This window comes from Amblyraja radiata, chromosome 11, assembly GCF_010909765.2.
Source record: "Amblyraja radiata isolate CabotCenter1 chromosome 11, sAmbRad1.1.pri, whole genome shotgun sequence".
Classification (NCBI taxonomy): domain Eukaryota; kingdom Metazoa; phylum Chordata; class Chondrichthyes; order Rajiformes; family Rajidae; genus Amblyraja; species Amblyraja radiata.
The window spans coordinates 28,561,802-28,580,464 of NC_045966.1; the positions used below are offsets into that span (position 1 = coordinate 28,561,802).

Sequence of the window (18,663 nt, forward strand, 5' to 3'; positions counted from 1 at the left end):
GACAGGGATGAACAATTTTCGGAGCTCATCCATGCCGTCTTGAAATATCTGCCATTGCGTCTCCACCATCAACCCTTTAAGTATAATTTGCCAGTCTCTCCTAGCCAATTCCCGTCTCATACCTTCAAATTCTCCTTTCTTTAAGTTCAGGACCCTAGTCTCTGAATTAACCGTGTCACTTTCCATTCTAATGCAGGATTCCACCATATTATGGTCACTGTTGCCCGAGGGACTTAGCACAATAAGATCGCTAACTAATCCTTCCTCATTACACAATACCCAGTCTAGGATGGCCTGTCCGCTAGTTGGTTCCCTAAATATTGATTTAAAAAATCATCCCGTATACATCTGGGAAATCCTCCAACTCAGCACTGCTACGAATTTGGTTGGTGCAATCTATATGTAGATTGAAGTCACCCATTCTTGGGATTATAAAGTCATCAGATAAGGAAGCATTTCCTAGACTGCACTTTTGGTTTCCAAATAAAATTTCATATTTTGAAGTTGGTATTCAGCAGAAAATCCCAATTTCTGGACAATAGTTAGTCAAAGGAATGTGGATTTAGAGATAGGACAAAATAAATTCTAGATTGTAATTTATTTGACCCTGTTAGCTTCCATTTTTCCCCATGTATTCCTAATTCCTCGTTCCACACATCCAATATTCAATGTCTTACCTTCCTGTAACAGAAGATCCAAATACATCAGTGACAAATGTACTTCATTTACTTTAACCTGAATCTTCACATCTTCCACAAGAGAGACATTCAACCAGAAATGTTGGTCTAACAACAAGTTTTCCAAACAGCGACCGACAAATCCTAGATAAACAGATTAAATTTAATAACAATGGGGTTACATGATTAACATTTTTGCTAATGATTCTGGCAAACCTTATCAACTAAACATGTATGTCAGCCAAAAAAGCGTTCCCTCTCCTGAAGGCCCTGGTTTACCCTGAGGTTCAAATCCATAAGTATTCAGTGCCCTCATTTCAACAAAGTAGCATTTTTTCTTATTATGGCCTTAAAGATATTGTGCTTTGAATTACACGTGATTTGCCAGTTATTGACTTTAGTAAAGAAGATAATGTACACGCCACAGTCGGCATCAATAGTGCTAATGTGTACAAGTTCCTAAATATTATTAATAACTTGTCCTGCACCAATCAAATTGATGCTGTAGCATACAAAACATAACAACGCATCTACTTCCTCAGAAGCTATAGGAATTTCAGCATGTCTCTAAGGACTCTTACCAATTTCTACAGAAACTCAGTAGAAAGCATCCTATTGGAATGCATCACAACTTGGTCTTGCAACTGCTCTGGCTAAAACCATAGGAAATTGCAGAGTTGTCAACTCAGCCCAGTACATCACGCAAAACAGCCTCATCCCATTGACTTCATCTACACTTCACGCTGCCTCAGGAAAACAGTTAAATAATCAAGGACCATTTGCACGCCAATCAAACCCACTATTCCCCTCTCCCATCAAGCAGAAGACACAAAAGCTTGAAAGCACAGACCACCATATTCTTCCCCGCTATTTTCATGCACATCTCAGGTTGTAATCCCGATCTCTCAACCTACCTTCTTGGGGTTCTTGCATTTTGTTTCTGCACTCATTCTGTAACTATAATGTTCTAACACTGTAACACTATATTCTGCATTCTGATATCTTTCTCTTTGCTCTACCTGTTGTACCAGTATGTATGGCTTGATTGCGCTGATTGAGACTATGATTAGACTGGACAGCATGCAAACAAAGTTTTTCGCTATCTCAGTACACAAGTAACAATAATAAACCAATACCAAATCCAATACCTATAGTACCATGGTAAGGTCAATTCCACAGCAAATGCACACTCTCTGTTGGGATCACTGGACAATAAACATAGACGTTGATCCCTTTTTTTTACCTCTATATGCAGGGATGGTCAAACTGCTGGCATATTAAGGTTTACGTTGCTCTATAAATAAAGCAAATTAATTGTTTTTAAGTATCAAGTACGTGGTTACAAAATATTGCACTTCAAAGCCATGTTTCCCTTAGTTCTGCCATCACAATGTAGCAAAGTTGCAAACCAGTGCATTAATGTGAAAGTCTCAAACTTATTATCTGCAAGCTAACAGTGACTCCTTCCTTTGTCAGAGGTTCTCTGGAATTCCCCTTAGCCTGGTTACAGTATTTTCAAATCTATTCCTTATAGCTATTGGGGAGAGGGCAGGAATGTTACATTTTTTAATAATTATTAGTGTTTGTAATAATGTTTTTATATCAACAATTAAGGCAATTTTTTTATTAAGTCAATATCTTATTTTAAGTCAAAGGATATGTTTAATGCTGAGATTGGCAGATTCTTGATTAATACTGGTGTCAGTCATTGTGGGGCAGAAGAATGGGGCTGAGAGGGAAGGATAGATAAGCCATGATTGAATGGCGGAGTAGACTTGATGTTCCGAATAGCCTAATTCAGCTAATATTACATACACATAATTTAGTTGTTTTCTTTTACCTTATTATTTTTAACATACCACAAAGCTCATGGTGTAGGCTTGCTGCTTGCCCAGGGGCATTTTGTGGAGGACATTCATTTTTAGCCCATCCGCATGACCTGATTACACTGCATGAGACCCTATGGCTCCAAGGACAACTTGGTCCGTAAGGCTGCATTTTGCTTTGTTTACATGTGGTTGCAAGTGAACAATTTTATGGCAGTGCAAATGACTGATCACATTCAGCAAGTTTCCTGTCCCAGTGCTAGAAATATTTCGCAGTTCAGGCAGCTAGTGAGGGATGATCAATCTCTTGTTCAAATATATCCTGCACTATAAAAATTAAACGTCGATCCAATATTGACTCTACTGCTGAAAGGACTTGTCTGTTGGCTTTCACACAGCAAATTATTGTACAAGAGTGGTCTGAGTATCTTGTATCTGGAAAAAATCCTTCCTTTAGCAATAACACCACCACCCTTTTGCTAAATAATTACATAATCTCCTGGAATGTTTAGGTTGGTCTTTGGCTTCCTGATGGAAAAGTTTCCAGGTTCTTTAAATAATAAAATCTGTTGTCTTGCATGCTACCTTTAAGTATCACAAAATAAATACAAAGGACACTGAAATTCTGAAGTTTAAAAAATAAATGGACTGTTGGAAGTATTATAAGAAAGGTGGTATTTATGGAGAAATAAAATGTTGATTTGCTTAATGTTTAATGTCTCACTCCTCAAAAAAATATATAAAATACTAATTTCACTGCCACAGAATCAGCTTTGCCTTCCTCAGTGGCTGATTGAAAAACCAACACAATGCCAATTTTATAATTACAAAAGTGTAAGGCAGTGTTGGTGTTGATAACAGTCACAAGATGTATAAACAGTCCAGTGTTTGCGAAACAAAGAGTAACACAAATCTGGATTCAGTTTCCAAAATAGATATTTGATATCTCTCAAATAAAAATTACAGAGGAGCGATTTTCTGTATCTGGAGCAAGACTTCAAGGGGAACATTAACCATTTATTAAAATAAAAACACGACCAACACATGAAAATCCCCTTCAAAAGTACGGACAGATTATAGGCTTCTTGGTGAGATGCATGCATTAACACAGCATTCGGGTAAAGATGATTTTACAACTCAATAATCTATTTGTGCAGTTCAACAGTGAGGCTGTTACTGCATTTAAAGTATTTACTTTTCTCTGTAAAGTACATGTCGGGTTGGAGGCAAATTGTTTGATTCTACTTTGCTAATTTTTCATTTACTGATGACAGGCGTAATGTAGTACGAATTGAGGGAGCTTTGTCTCACATACTTTGAACAATAGAAATGCAGATTTCATGTTACTGCAGTTACACATAAATAAAACATTCAAGAGTCAGAGAGTCTTACAGTGTGGAAATAGGCCTTTCAGCTCAACTAGACCACACTGGCCAACATGTCCCATTTATACCACTCCCATTTGTCTGTGTTGGCTCATAATGTTCTAAACCCGTCCTATCCATGTACCTGTCTAAATCTTTCTTAACCATTGCGATAGTACCTGCCTCAACTACCTCCTCTGGCAGCATGTTCTATATACCTACCACCCTTTGTGTGAAAAAATTACCCTTCAGGATCCTATTAAATGGTTCCCTTCTCACCCTAAGCCTATGTCCTCTGGTTCTCAATTCCCCTATTGTGGGCAAGAGACTCTGTGCATCTACCCGGTTTATTCCTCTCATGATTTTCTGCACCTCTTTAAGATCACCCATCAACATCCTGCACTCTAAGGAATAGAGTCCTAGCCTGCTCAGCCTCTCCCTATAGCCCGTGCCCTCAAGTCCTGGTAAAATCCTCATACATTTTCTCTGCATCCCTTCCAATTTAACGGCATCTTTCCTATTACATGGTGCCGAAAACTGAACACAATACTCCAAATGAAGCCTCACCATGTCTTATACAAATATACTTTTGAAGTATACAGCCAAGTGATGTCACTTTCAACAAACTATGTAAATGTACTCCTACATCCTCCAGCTCTTCAACACTTCACAGAGCCCGACCATTCTCTGTGTAGGTCACACATTTCTCTGAATTAAATTCCACTGAGCCCGTTCCAGGCGTAAACTGGCCTTATCCCTGTTCTCTATCTTCGCTATATTGATGACCTCCAGGGCTATCTCTACACCCATGCAGAACTCATGGACTTCATCAATATTACTACTAATTTCCATCCTGCACTCAAATTCACTTGGACCATCTCTGATATCTCCCTTTCGTTTCTTGATCTCACCTCCATCACAGGAGATAGACTATTGACTGACAACTATTATAAACCTACTGACTCCCACAGCTATATAGACTACACTTCCACCCACCCTGCCTCCTGCAAAGATTCTATCTCCTACTCCCAATTCCTCAGTCTACGCTGCACCTGCGCTCAAGATGAGGTGTTCCACACCAGAACACCAGGTGGTCCTCATTCTTTAGGAAAGGTGGCTCCCCTCTTCCATCATAGTTAAGGCCCTTACTAGGGTCTCCTCGAATGCCATTGAGAGGTAATTCAGTCATTTATTTTCTCTTCACAAACATAATAAGCAACCACATACCTAGGGAAAGATAAGTTGTAAATTTCCAAATTTCCTCAACAGTCTTAAAGGTGAGAACAAAGAGGTCCTTCTCTGCGTGAATTGAAATCAGCCGCGATGATAATTCCTGCAAATTTCAAAACATCAGCAATGGGTAATTTATAAATCACAGGGATTAGGAGATATTTCTAAGCACAAGCTCTGCAATTCTACATTGCTTTCTGAGAGAAAATATGTGGTATTTCTACAGTAAAACTTCCTGTGAATTGTACGCAGCAGATAACGAATGTGTTACAATGTGTTACACAATTACTTCACTATCCAGCTCAGACATCATGGATCACCGGATGAGTCACGTCTCTAAAATTCCTCTGATTCCACCATTCACACAAAGTCCTGATTGGTTTTTAGCCATTAAACCAAATGAAATTCCAATTGAAAATGCTAGACCTCTGTATATTCTGCAGCAGCCTGAGTTTTCCCACCACATTGCTGCATGTCAGGATCAAGGATAAGCAGGGCGCAGGCTCCCAGTAAATACATCTAATAAAAGCTTACTGAGCCATATGCACATGCTTGTATCAGAAGATGACCCTCTAACAACGAAACCAATGTAAATTAAGACCCAAAGTGCTGGAGCAACTCAGCAGGTCAGGCATCATCTCTGAAGGATATTGATAGGTGATATTTAGGATGGGCACCCTTCTTCAGATTCATTGTAGTAGGGCTGAGGGGTAGATGGAGGGTAGAGGGGGAAAGGCCAAGGCAGGCACTTTTAAATAATCCCATGATATTATAGGATATAATTCAACTGCTTAAATTCATATTCAACAAAGCCTACTCATTTGGATTTTTTCCCCTATATTTAGGAAGTGGTAAGAATAAACATGTTAGTTAAATAACTACATTTTATATCCCCTCCTCGAACAACACATTCAAGACATGCATTCTAATCAACTCTCATGCCAAACCAAAAACAATCAAATTTCCCTTCCCATAATAACGTGACATCCTATTATAATATAACTCTCCAAGAGAGCACTATTGCCAAATAATATTATATTTATCATATTCCTTTTATCTCAGCAGTCATGACCAATATTTTTTATACATTAGGTGTCTTACATTGAAAAGTGCGGCAACATCTTTGGTTTCGCTTTCCAGAATGCACAGCCTCCTTCTTGTAGCCTCTTGAAGCTCATGATCGACAAGTCCTGATTTTTGACTGATAACACTGTATGATAATGTCACATCTGGAAAAAAAGACAGTTAAATTATTTCCTCTGGGGCGCCTACATTCATTTGTGCAAACTTAGTGTAAAACTTCCTGTTTTAAACGATTTCTCGTAATTGCCCAAAGTGAAGCCATATTCTTTCAGATATTTCTGTGCGTTTCTGACTAATTGGTATGCTATCTTTAGTATGCGTTTAGTTGTATTTTCCATTTATAAATGAGAAGTTTAAATATCAGGGAATATAACATAAACAACTGTCAAAGTTGTAAAGTATTTAAGCAATAAAAAACGGTAAAGGAACATCAACGGGTTAGGTAGCATGTGTGGAGGACACTTACAATGGGGAGAACGTACAACTCCATACAGACAGCACCCGTAGTCAGGATCAAACCCGGGTCTCTGGCGCTGTAAGGCAATAAGTCTACCGCTGCGCCACTGTGCCCACCCCAGCAACGGCCAAGGGTTAGAAATGAAATGGAGACAAAAGGATTTAAGATAAGGGGAGAAGAGGAGTGAAATGTAAAGCCAGAGTAACGGATTTACATTTAATGCCTCCTCTCCACTCTTTATCTGACACCCTTTTGTCTCCTTTTCATCTCCAGCTCTTGTCGCTTACTCCACCCATCCACAAATCAAAACCTCTCACCAGTTTCCATCTATTAGTTGCCAGGCTTTCTCCCACCCCCAATTTTGTTTTACAGGTTTCTCTCCCCTACTCCAATCAGGAGCAAAGGGTCCCAACCAAAATATTGTCCGTACATTCTCTCCCCAAATGCTGCCTGATCCACTGAGTTCTTCCAGCACTTTGTGTTTTGCTCACGATTCCAGCATCTGCAGTTTCTTGTGCCTCAATTTTTAAAGGAAGAGCTTGTTGTCCCTCTCCTAATCTCATGATTCCATTATTTTGAAGAAGGCAACACAGAGTTCACGACAGGCCAGCTTCAGACTACTGTTCTCGCCAGGGAATCTTAATAAATCAGTCTGCTGACAGCAAATCCTAAGCCGTTAAGAATCAAATCTCTCCACATTAAGTGGTGATGTAAGTGCAAATTGGAAGAAGGGAGGAAATAAAACTTGACAAGTTATCAGAAAACATGAAGTGCTGATTGAATTTCCATCAACTAATTAATAGTGCATTTGGCTTAATTATATGGTTGGACACATAATGGTTTCATAATTAAACTGGCTGCTTTTAGTTAGAAGGCGTTGTACACTGTGGCACCAGAGAATCATAAAACGGTTGCAGCACATGTGGCAGAGATTTACTCATCACATCTATAAAAAGACAACAAATGTGAGATATGGATAGAAGAGGTCAGAATTGTGAACCCACAATCAAGGCACAATACACAAATACAAACCCACTGTCTCCCACTGTTGTTCAAGCGGAACGATGGTGCAGCGGTAGAGTTGCCTCCTTACAGCACCAGAGACTCAGATTCGACCCTGACTACAGGTGCTGTCTGTATAGAGTTTGTATGTTCTCCCTGTGACTGCATGAGTTTTCTCCAGCTGCTCCAGTTTCCTCCCACATTCCAAAAACGTAGGTTCATTTGCTTCTGTAAATTGTCCCTAGTGTGTAGGATAGGACTTACGTATGGGTGCTCGCTGGTCGGCGTGGACTCGGTGGGCCGAAGGGCTTGTTTCCAAGCTGTATCTCTCTAAACTAGAATAAACTTCCTCCCACTGCATCTTGCTAAGATTCCATCCACTACTCTCAATTTCTCTTTGTACTTATTTGTTGGCAAGATAAGGTTTCCCATTCTAGGACATCCAAGATGTCCTCTTTCTTTAATAAATCCTCTTCCTATTCCCATACTGCTCTATTAAAACACTGGACGAGAGAAGCAAACTGAATCAAGTGCAGATATTGCAGAAAGAATGCAAAAGTATGGATACATGATCAAAGGTTCATCATGAGGTCAAGAACAAAAGTTCTTGAACAGACTGGTTCAGTCTCATATAGTTATCAAGGAGAGGAACAGAGTAAAAGGCTCATGGTAGAAATTTGCAGTTGGAACTGTAGAAAAAAGTCGTATCTTTGGCCTCTGAAAAGTCTGTTGGAAGACATCCCTTTTTTTCCCAAGAATTGACTGTCAAAAACATGGAAGGAACAGTATAAAGTGAAAGATATGCACCTTACCTAAAATACTGATCAGCATGATTTATACATATTTATTGATGTGGCTGGGGAACTGACTCTGACTGTTTTATTCCTATGTCTGAAAGACATAATACCTGTCATGAATATCAGTGCACACTATGGAACCTTTGGCCTCCAATCTGCAGAGGGTGTCTTACTGAGTTTGAATATGATCCAAGAAAAAAATTGAATGGTGCTATCTCAGTCTTTTCAATGCAGCCTGAAGGTCTCCTTTATGAAAAGCTGCAATGTGAATGTTTCCAGTTTAATACCTGTCATAGAAGGAATATCTTCTGTGTAATCACAGGAGCATTTCTCTTCCCTTAGCTACACTGAGTCTCCTCCTCTCTGATGGTAAAGCCTTTCTGAATAAAATTTTGTTGCACGCAACATCTCCAACAATATTTGAGATACTGCCAGACTGTGAAACACATTGAGCTGAGCTGTGTAAATGTTTTCAGTTATATAGCTTGTGGTACCTTTAGGAAATTGTTGTTTCACAGAGGATCCCAGCAAATGATCTTCACAATCTGTGTCCTGGTTCAGTGACCGTGATTCAGGCGGATGCTCCCATTTACCTAGAAAAAAAATATTAGTTTGCTGTACACACTAATCTTTATGTTACTACATGCACCACAAATATGTTCAACCATGAAGGAGGTATGTGTCCTTCTCTTCAGAGATGCTGCGTGTCCCCCTGAGTTACTCCAGCATTTTGTGTCTATCTTGGATTGAAACCAGCATCTGCAGTTCTTTCCTGCACATGGTTATATCAACATTGAGCCATGCAAAAAATGCCCATTTGAGGATCTAATCTTCACAATCTTCTGATTAGTTTATAAGCAAATTAAAATGTCTTTATTTGGAACATTTTCAAATTTTCCCAGTAGCATATTACATTTAACATTAACTTTTCCTTTAGACTTTAGAGATACAGCACGGTAACAGGCCCTTCAGCCCACTGAATCCCGGCTGACCAGTGATCACTCCATACACTAACACTATCCTAAACACTAGGGATAATTAAACATTTTACTGATGTCAATTAACCAAAAAACCTATATGTCTTTGGAGTGTGGGAGGTAACCAGAGCACCTGGAGAAAACCCACGTGGTCCCAGGAAAAACCTACAAATTCCATACGGACTTCATTCATAGACAGGATCGAACCTGGGTCTCTGGCGCTGTAAGGCAGCAACTCTACCACATCGCCACCCTATTCCATTTGTCCAAGGATCTTCTTCATGTAAAGCATAGAACAATGAAACCAAAATTAATCAGAATAGGTTTCTCAGCCCAGTGTATTGCCTGGGTTTTTTTGGTCTCAAGGGACTGTTTGTATATATTTGTATCAAAATACTGTAGATCATTTAGGATCTCTCTTTACATTTCATCTCCTTGACTGAATGTCAGAGGGACATATAGAAATATTAATGTTAAGATCCCCCAGGCAAGCCTCTTCAACTTGTTGGATTCGAGTGGAGCAAGTGGCAGATATTAGAAAACCAAAGCAAATGTCCCCTTTTTTTCTTTCAGGAAGAGCCAGGCAGGGATATACACGACGCTTCTCATCACGAAATACATTCTTAATTTAGACACCAATATGTCTACTCAGTCATTGTTGATATACCAATCAGAAAATTGTTCAGTCATTCTGCCACAGCTGAATTTCACAATCTTTCATCTTCAAAGCACAGTTAATGATCAGAGATTTTAAAATTCATTAATACCATTTAGTAAGCCAATTCACTATTTATGTTCCAATAGCAGTGATGGAATAAGATCACAGATTTCCATGTACAGCTTTAAACCCAGTGATAGACACATTTCTGGCTAGAAATTCATCTTTAGCCACATTCAGAAAACATACGATACAATACAATGCAACTTTATTTATCCCAGAAGGGAAATTGATCAGCCAGCAGTCATAAAACACAAGATACATGACACATTAAATTAAAGTGACGAGTGGAAAGGATTGGGGATGTGCAAAGATTTAGAGGGGGGGGGGGGGGGGAGGGGGGGGGGTGGGGGGGGTGGGGGTGAGAGGGTAGTCAGTCGATCCCACGACAGAAGGGCGAGATGTTGTACAGTTTTGTTCTGTATTACATCATGGTGGAACTAGTCTGTTGCTGAAGGTACTCCTCAGGTTGACCAGTGTGTCATGGAGGGGGTGAGCATGTCATGGCATGGTACTCCAATACCAATGTTCAATTGCACTTTGTTATATTGTGCTTTTAGCACATGTAACCAATAACAAATTTCTCCCTTTCCATTAATACTATAGTTTCACCTTGGAAACTAGTATTAACATTTTTTTTGTCTCAATGATAATACATGTTCTGAATTATAATTATCCCAAATGATCAAAACTCTTGCAAATTAATTAATTAAAAAATTTCTTAAATAAATTTTACAATATGATGTTCAGAACGTTGGGCCTGTATTCAGCAACCATATAAAGTTATGTTTTGCAACATATTCCTGTCTATTCTTACCTACAGCCATTTTATCTCCATGAGTAGATTCTCTGTCTGTTTCAAGAGACTGGCTTTGCATATCGGACCAGTAACCCGAAGAGTTAAGAGATACAAAAGGGGATCCTTTCTCTGAAAGGAAATAAATGAAAAAAATTAAAAGATTGTTTTAACAGAATCTAAATTTTACATTGCACTGAAGAAATTGGTTACAGAACGGTGAAAAAAGAAGTCAAATACATGAGATTTGTAGCCATGGTTCTACATCTAACAACTTACCAATTGCTGCTAAAAATTGTTTTAACTTTTAACGTGGGAACAGTATCTGTGGTGTTATTGTCATGCTCTTCCTAACTGCTGAATAAATCCTTGGCATAACAGTTATTGGAAAGTTTGAAGATGGAATTCAAGCCCAGATTACAATAAGAATTCCCATTCATTTTCTCACATACTCTTGAAGATACAGACATTGAGCTATGATTTCACATACTGCCCTCAAAAGTGTCATCTATTTGCCAACCTTCATTTGGGAGCATGAAAATAATTACTTGAGAGATCATTCCCTTGTGAGTTACCTTCAGCTGTGTGGCAAAAATGAACAAAGCCTGTGTTTGTCAAGTTGATGATTAGCTCCATAGCTTTTCTCAGCCTGTTCACCAGTTATCAGCAATTAAACATAGAAACAAAGAAAATAGGTGCAGGAGGAGGCCATTTGGCCCTTCGAGCCTGCACCGCCATTCATTGTGATCGTGGCTGATCATCCACAATCAGTAACCCATGCCTGCCTTCTCCCCATATCCCGTGATTCTGCTAGCCCTTAGAGCTCTATCTAACTCTCTTTTAAATTCATCCACATCTTATTTTAAAATCCACCATAGTATATGCTCATGAGACATTTTGTTCTCTTAGCATGTCGGCTGTCCAGGTCTCTCCGAGAGTACACATGCTTATGAATACCATGATCTGTTGTTTTTTTCATCAAATTCCTACTTTATTGTTGTTTAATTCGAGCTATTTATCCATTTCAGCTTTTTGGATGCTTCATCAGACTTTCCTGCGGCTACATTATTGTGCCTCTTGCCTAATCAAATTAGTTCAAAATGATCCCCCAGCATTAGTCAACATGTCCCTTCCCACACCCATTCATGAGGTACGTCTCCGCTTATTTAAATACAACTCATTCCACATGCTGGGGCAACAGCATTAGTGCAAAAAACAACAAGAAGCTGGTCAAACTGGTTAAACGAGCTAGCTCAGTGCTGGAGGGGAGAGTAGACTCTGGGATGGATGTGCTTGAGAGGCGTATGAGGCACAAGGTGCAGGCCATCCTGAAAAACCCCGGGCATCCCCTCCATGTAATTCTGGAGAGTCAAAAGAGCACTCGGAACAACAACCGGCTCCTCTCCCTGCCCTGTAGAATGGAGCGGTTCAGGAGATCCTTCACCCCTGCAGCCATTAGATTTTATAATTCGGACAGCTAGGCTGTAGGGGGATGCATTTTGCAATTTTTAATTTTTAATTGTTCATTTAAAATAAATTGGATAGGCATATGGATGAGACGGGAATGGAGGGTTATGGTATGAGTGCAGGCAGGTGGGACTAAGGGTAAAAAGTTGTTCGGCACGGACTTGTAGGGCCGAGATGGCCTGTTTCCGTGCTGTAATTGTTATATGGTTATATTATTGGTCTTTTTAAGTATTTATTGCTCTCAGGTAGTGTCCACATTGTATTCTATGTATTTTCTGTCTGCGTTCGTTTTGAATCTGTGGGTTTGTTGGTTGGGGGCTTCTGGACATCTGAATTTCCCTGAGGGGATCAATAAAGTATTTATTATTATTATTATTATTATTATTATTATTATTATTATTATTATTATTATTATTATTATTAATATATTGAGTTTTTCCTAAACTCAGAACTGATACAAATACCCATTTACTATATTTAAGTAATTGAAACATGATTGTGTAAGAAGTACAGGTGCACAACCTTTTATCCGAAAGCCTTGGGACCAGACACTTTTCGTAATTCGGAATTTTTCGGCCTTCGGAATGGAAGCTTTTTAGCGTAGATTTTAACGGCTGGCTCAGTGGTAGAGTGCTCGGCTCACATCCGCAAGGCCGCGAGTTTGCGCCTCGATCCTGGCAGTTACTCGGTCGCGAGTTTGAGTCTTCAATGTAGTTTTTTCTTGCAGAATAAATGTTTGTATGAAATGCAGTGTGTTGAATGAATTCCTGAATTTGTAAATGTGACTGCAGCATTGAATCACCTCTCACACTCATGTCACCCTAGCGGGGCTACATGCCCTTAGGCGGCCTAGGTCGCGAGTTTGCGCCTCGATCCCGGCAGTTACTCGGTCGCGAGTTTGAGTCTTCAATGTAGTTTTTTCTTGCAGAATAAATGTTTGTATGAAATGCAGTGTAGGAGAGGTGTACTGACTGTGTGGGCAGAACTTTGGAAGTGATTGCCCACCAGTCTCAAAAGTCGCTGTGTCACCCTGTCCCTGGGATAGCAGGGGGCGATCAAACAGCACAATACCCCCCTCCCCCTCCAACTCCAGAGGAATCCGCTCCCCGATGGGCCGCTACCGCGACAAGTGCCAGTTCGCCCACAGCCCGAGCTGCGCCACCCCAAGAACAAGATGTACCTTGCACACCATCAGCTTCTGCCCCTATGGGGAGCGTGTTCCTCTGGAGTTGGAGCGGGGCTGGGCTGGAGTTGCTGATCTGGGATCTCCGTGCTTGCAGTGGGCCTGGGGGTCGGTGTCCCGATGAGGGGGCGCAGCTCGGGCTGTGGGCGAACTGCCATTTGTCGCCGTAGCGGCCCATCGGGGAGCGGCTTCTGGTGGTCCTGACGCCGCCGGCCAGTTTGCAGTTTTCCTCTGGAGTTGGAACGGGGCTGGGCTGCTGCTGGCTGTGGGTCTCTGGGATCTCCGTGCTTGCAGTGGGCCTGGGGGTCGATGTCCCGTTGGTCCTGACGTCTCCGGTGACTGGCACTGACCTGCTGGCATCGCCGACGTGAAGACAGTGCAAAGCCCCCGCGCCGGTGCAATGGGCGGGGGGCTGGAGAGGGGAGGGAAGGGGTCACACACATGGCCGGGAAGCAGAGGGGTGTAGGTGGGGTGAAACTGAAGGGAGCGACAATCTGCTGCTGCCTGCCCGCTGAGTTAAAAATTTCCCACGCAAGACTCACGATACACTGTGTATCGTGAGTCTACCGTGGGAACTTTTTAACTCAGCGGGCAGGCAGCAGCAGATTGTCAATTATTAACCCTCCCGCGCAATATACCCTCACCTTCTCTTTTATGAATGGGGATTTAGTTCCCCTTTCTTCGAGGACCGACTGGAGGTTCCGCTGTCACCTCTGCGGGCCGCCCTCGGTGAACGTCTTCAAGGACCTTTCTTCAAGGACCGAAAAAATGTCCACTATTCAGAGCTTTTCGTTATTTGGAACTTCGGATAAAAGGTTGTGCACCTGTACCTTGATATTAAATACCATATATCATTTCAGATCAGAATAATCAATCACCGATTCTTTTTTATCCTTTTCTAATCAAATGTCGTGATATTTGAAAGAATCTGAATTGATCTGTTTCATCTGCAAATATCTCGCTGAAATCGCTGAAAATTTTGTTTACATGAAATGGGAAAAAATGCCTTTAATGCCAACAAAGCAGTTTCCTTTTACACAGTGCATTATTCTTTTAGTGAAACAAGTAAACTATTATTGTGCATACAATGTGACTCTCCTGCTGACTCTCCTGGGTCCTACCACTTCCCCTTTCTAACAGGGGACCTCTGTAATGGTACCACTGGGTCCTGCTGCCTATCCCCTCTTTAAACCATACTACTACTAACCCCCCATCAGTCTGAAGAAGGGTTTTGGCCCGAAACGTTGCCTTATTTCCTTCGCTCCATAGATGCTGCTGCACCTGCTGAGTTTCTCCAGCATTTTTGTGTACCTACTACTAACCCCTACCTGTGTACCACCCTTCACACCTCCCTCCTCTCTGAAACCCCATCATCCCTCCACAATACCTCACCCAAGACTCCTTCCACCCCCTCTGACCCCAGCCCTCATCCCTGTTGTGATTTCCCCATTCGCCTCGACCTCCCTCTTTCTGATACAGAATGGCCTGTCCTCAATAGAGGCCTCACGTTTATACCGCTCAACCCCCTACTCAAAGAGCTCTGGACTTGCCATTCCATGGAGCTGTTTTTCCGTCACCTATACATTCGAGGCTTTTTTATGTGAAGGAGTCCTCACTGCCCAGTGATTACCCCTTCTCCCGTCTCCAACAATCCCCCTCATCTTGGACCCCTTGCCGGCCTTCTAACCTCACTGGATCGTTTTATTTATAACTGCTGGTGGGATATAAACCGCCTTGAGTTTTCTACTCCATTTACCCACTCCAATCTCACCCCCTCTGAACGCACAGCCCTCTGCTCACTTCCCAAGAATCCCAACATTATCATTAAACCTGTGGATAAGGAAGGTGCCGTTGTAACTGGTATGATGACCTCTACCGTACAGAGGCCAAGTACTAACTCTTGGACCCTCCTCATACCTACCCCATGACCATAACCCCACAGATGAAGACCCTAGGCCATTATCTCCCAAACTGTCTCTAATTTCATCACTTCTGGTGATCTGCCCCCCACAGCCTCCAAACTTATTGTTCCCAAGACCTGCACAGCTTGCTTCTACCTCTTCTCCAAAATCCACAAAGAACCGCCCTGGCGGACCCATTGTTTCTGCCTGCTCCTGCCCCACTGAACACATTTCCACGCAACTTGATTCTATCCTATCCACCCTTGTCCAACCTACATCAAAGACACCACACACGCCTTTCCACACACCTTTTAATAACTTTTAATATCCAGGCCCCCGTTCACTCATCTTCACTATGGCCATTCAATCCCTCTACATCTCCATTTCCAACTAGGAATGGTACAAGGCCCTTTGTTTCTTCCTTGAACAAAGGCTTAAGTATTTCCCTTCTGCTAACCGAGTGGAAATGGTCCTCACTGCTCTCACTTTCTCCAATTTAAAGGTATAGCCACAGACACTCGCATTGGTCTCAGCAATGTCTACCTTTTTGTTGGTTATGTCGAACAGTCCTTTTTCCAGGTGTACACTGGCCCTATCCCCCAACTCTTTCTCCACTACATAGGCGACTGTATCGGGGCTTCCTCCTGCATCCGTGCAGAACTCCTAGACATTATTAACTTCACCACTAACTTCTACCCTGCCCTCAAATACACTTGGACTACCTCAGACAACTCTCTCCCCTTTCTCGATCTCTTTGTCCCCATCACAGCAGACATCTGCTACAAACCTACCGACTCCCGCAGTTATCAGGACTACACGGCTTCCCACCCTGCCTCCTGCAAAGAGCCTATCCCTCTCCTCTCAATTACACCGTCTCTGCTGCATCTACTCCCAAGGTGAGAGTTTCCATACAAGGTCATCTGAGATGTTCTCATTCTTCAGTGAACATAGTTTCCCCTCTTCTATCTTAGATCGGTCTCTCATTCGTATCTCCTCTGTGTTCTGTCGTATTGCTCTTGCTTCGCCTCCTCCCAGATAAAACAAGGACAATGTTCTCCTGTTCCTCATCTCTCATCCCACTACCCTCTAACACATCGTCCTCTGACATTACCATCGCCTCCAACTTGAGCCCACCACTAATCACATTTCCTCATCTTCACCCGTTTCCACCTTCCGCAGAGATCATTCCCTCCGCAACTCCTTGGTTCACTCATCCCTTCTCACACAATCCACCCTCCTCCCAGGTAATTTCCTTTGCAAACGCAAGAGGTGCAACACCAGTCCTTATATTTCCTCTCTTCCATGTACTTCGCATGCACCCCCTCAAACTTCAACAACTTCATCCGGTGTTCCCGATGTGGGGTCCTGTACATTGGCAAGACAAAGCATAGACTCCGAAACCACTTTCCAATGAATGCTTACACTCAGTCTGCCAAGGCCTACTGGATCTCCTAACCATTTTAACACCCCTTCCCATTCCCATGCTGACTTGGTTTTTCCTGGGCCTCCTCCGTTGCCAGAGGCCACTCGCAAATCGGAGGAACAGCACCTCACATTTCATATGGGTAGCTTACAACCCAGCGGTTATGTAGGTTGAATTCTCCAAGTATAGGTATCTTCTACAAACATTCCCTTACCCCGCCCCTCACTCCCACCCCCCCGCCCTCATTCCTCCACTAAAAGTTGGTTAACCAGTTCCACAGTTCACAACAATGTATCCCTCTTGGGACACACAGTCCCTAGTCAACAGTCGACCTATCAGGGAACCTCACCACCCAATGTCATCTGTTGCCAGCCTGTTTTTTTCTTGCTTCCACCCCCTCCCCACCACAATTAGTCTGAAGAAAGGTCTCGACCCCAAAAGTCACCTGTACATTTTCTCCAGATACTGACCTGCTGAGTTCCTCCAGCATTTTGTACCTATCTTTGGTATAAACCAGCATCTACAATTCCTTTTTAATCACTATTGTGGATACATTGCCAACCAAGTGGGATATTTTTAACCACATAAGTGCCGGATGATGTGTCTCAAACAGTATGATGCAAGTGCTCAGAATTTCCCACCCAGTCATCCAACAACTCAATTTGGGCGTGAATTTCGACCCGTTTAGTATTTCCTGGTTAAAATGATGGAGTTCCCTTCCCAACACCAACACTGAAGCACCTTCCCAAAAAAGAATGATAATAATTCAAGTTGAAAATCCACTTCCAATCTTTTAAGGGTCTGTCCAAATGTACGAGGTAATTCAAGAGTTCTCCTGAGTTTCCCCTGATTCGAACTCGGAGAATTACGGTAATAGCCGTTCATAGATACTCGGGGCTCTTGTGGACATTTTTCACAGTGCTAAAAAAACTTCACGAGTCTCCGTGTTTTCCGAGTACCTGCCGTTAGCATTACGAGCCTCTCTGAGACATCCACGAGCTCCGACGTAACCGCTACGTACTTACCACGAGTTTGATTTTTTTTAAACTCGGGAGAGCTCTTGAATTACCTCGTACAGTGGGACAGGCCCTTGAGGAACTGAGAAAAGAATAGGCAGCTTTTTACAACCTCTGCTCAAAAAATAATATCAAGCTTTTGTAAAAATAAATTATACATTCAAAAACCTTTCCATGGGAAGGCTTAATCTGGGTAGGAATTGTTATATAATGTGCGTGCAATGCTATAATGATTAAAGCAATACATAGTATTTCAACAAAGCTAACATTTATTGATGGACTGAGTTATCTAGGTTTTTGATGTCAGTTAATCCTGAGCAGATTCCAATTTATGCAACTCTGAACCAAGAACATTGTCGAACCAAGGTTGAAATTTATCAAAACAAAAACTTTCTATTTAGTCCAAGGTTCAGAATCATACACCAATGTGGAGCAGGATCAATTATTGCTAGGACACAACACTATCTCATCTTGTGCACAGATTAACTTCCTCTGTCTATAATTACACCTGTTTATGCTGACACACTTACCTTAACATTGCCAAAGTTTATGGCCAAGGACAGCCTCGTGATTACCGCAGGTCATTGGATTGATATCTCAGTGCAACCTGCTTTCATTTCACTGCCATTCTTTATTATTTTAAACTCATGAATTACAGATACTTGAGCAACACTCCACATGGCACAAAGTTATCAAAACTTTATGCAGCAAAACCACACTCCCTTGTAAAACAAGGCAGCTTGTTC

The 18,663-nt window shown here is 41.8% G+C and overlaps 1 protein-coding gene across 4 annotated transcripts in view; it reads right to left on the reverse strand.

Annotated features, from left to right (window-relative positions):
• The window catches only part of LOC116978458 (SH3 domain and tetratricopeptide repeat-containing protein 2-like), a 110,083-nt gene that overhangs the window by 61,923 nt on the left and 29,497 nt on the right, over window positions 1–18,663 (reverse strand). For all 4 annotated transcript variants that reach the window (XM_033029597.1, XM_033029595.1, XM_033029596.1 and 1 more), the window contains 5 exons: window positions 10,949–11,059; window positions 8,931–9,029; window positions 6,199–6,326; window positions 5,095–5,200; window positions 678–821 (listed from right to left, as the gene is read on the reverse strand). In XM_033029597.1, coding sequence (XP_032885488.1) covers window positions 678–821; window positions 5,095–5,200; window positions 6,199–6,326; window positions 8,931–9,029; window positions 10,949–11,059 — 588 coding nt within the window. The remainder of the gene's footprint in view (window positions 1–677; window positions 822–5,094; window positions 5,201–6,198; window positions 6,327–8,930; window positions 9,030–10,948; window positions 11,060–18,663) is intronic.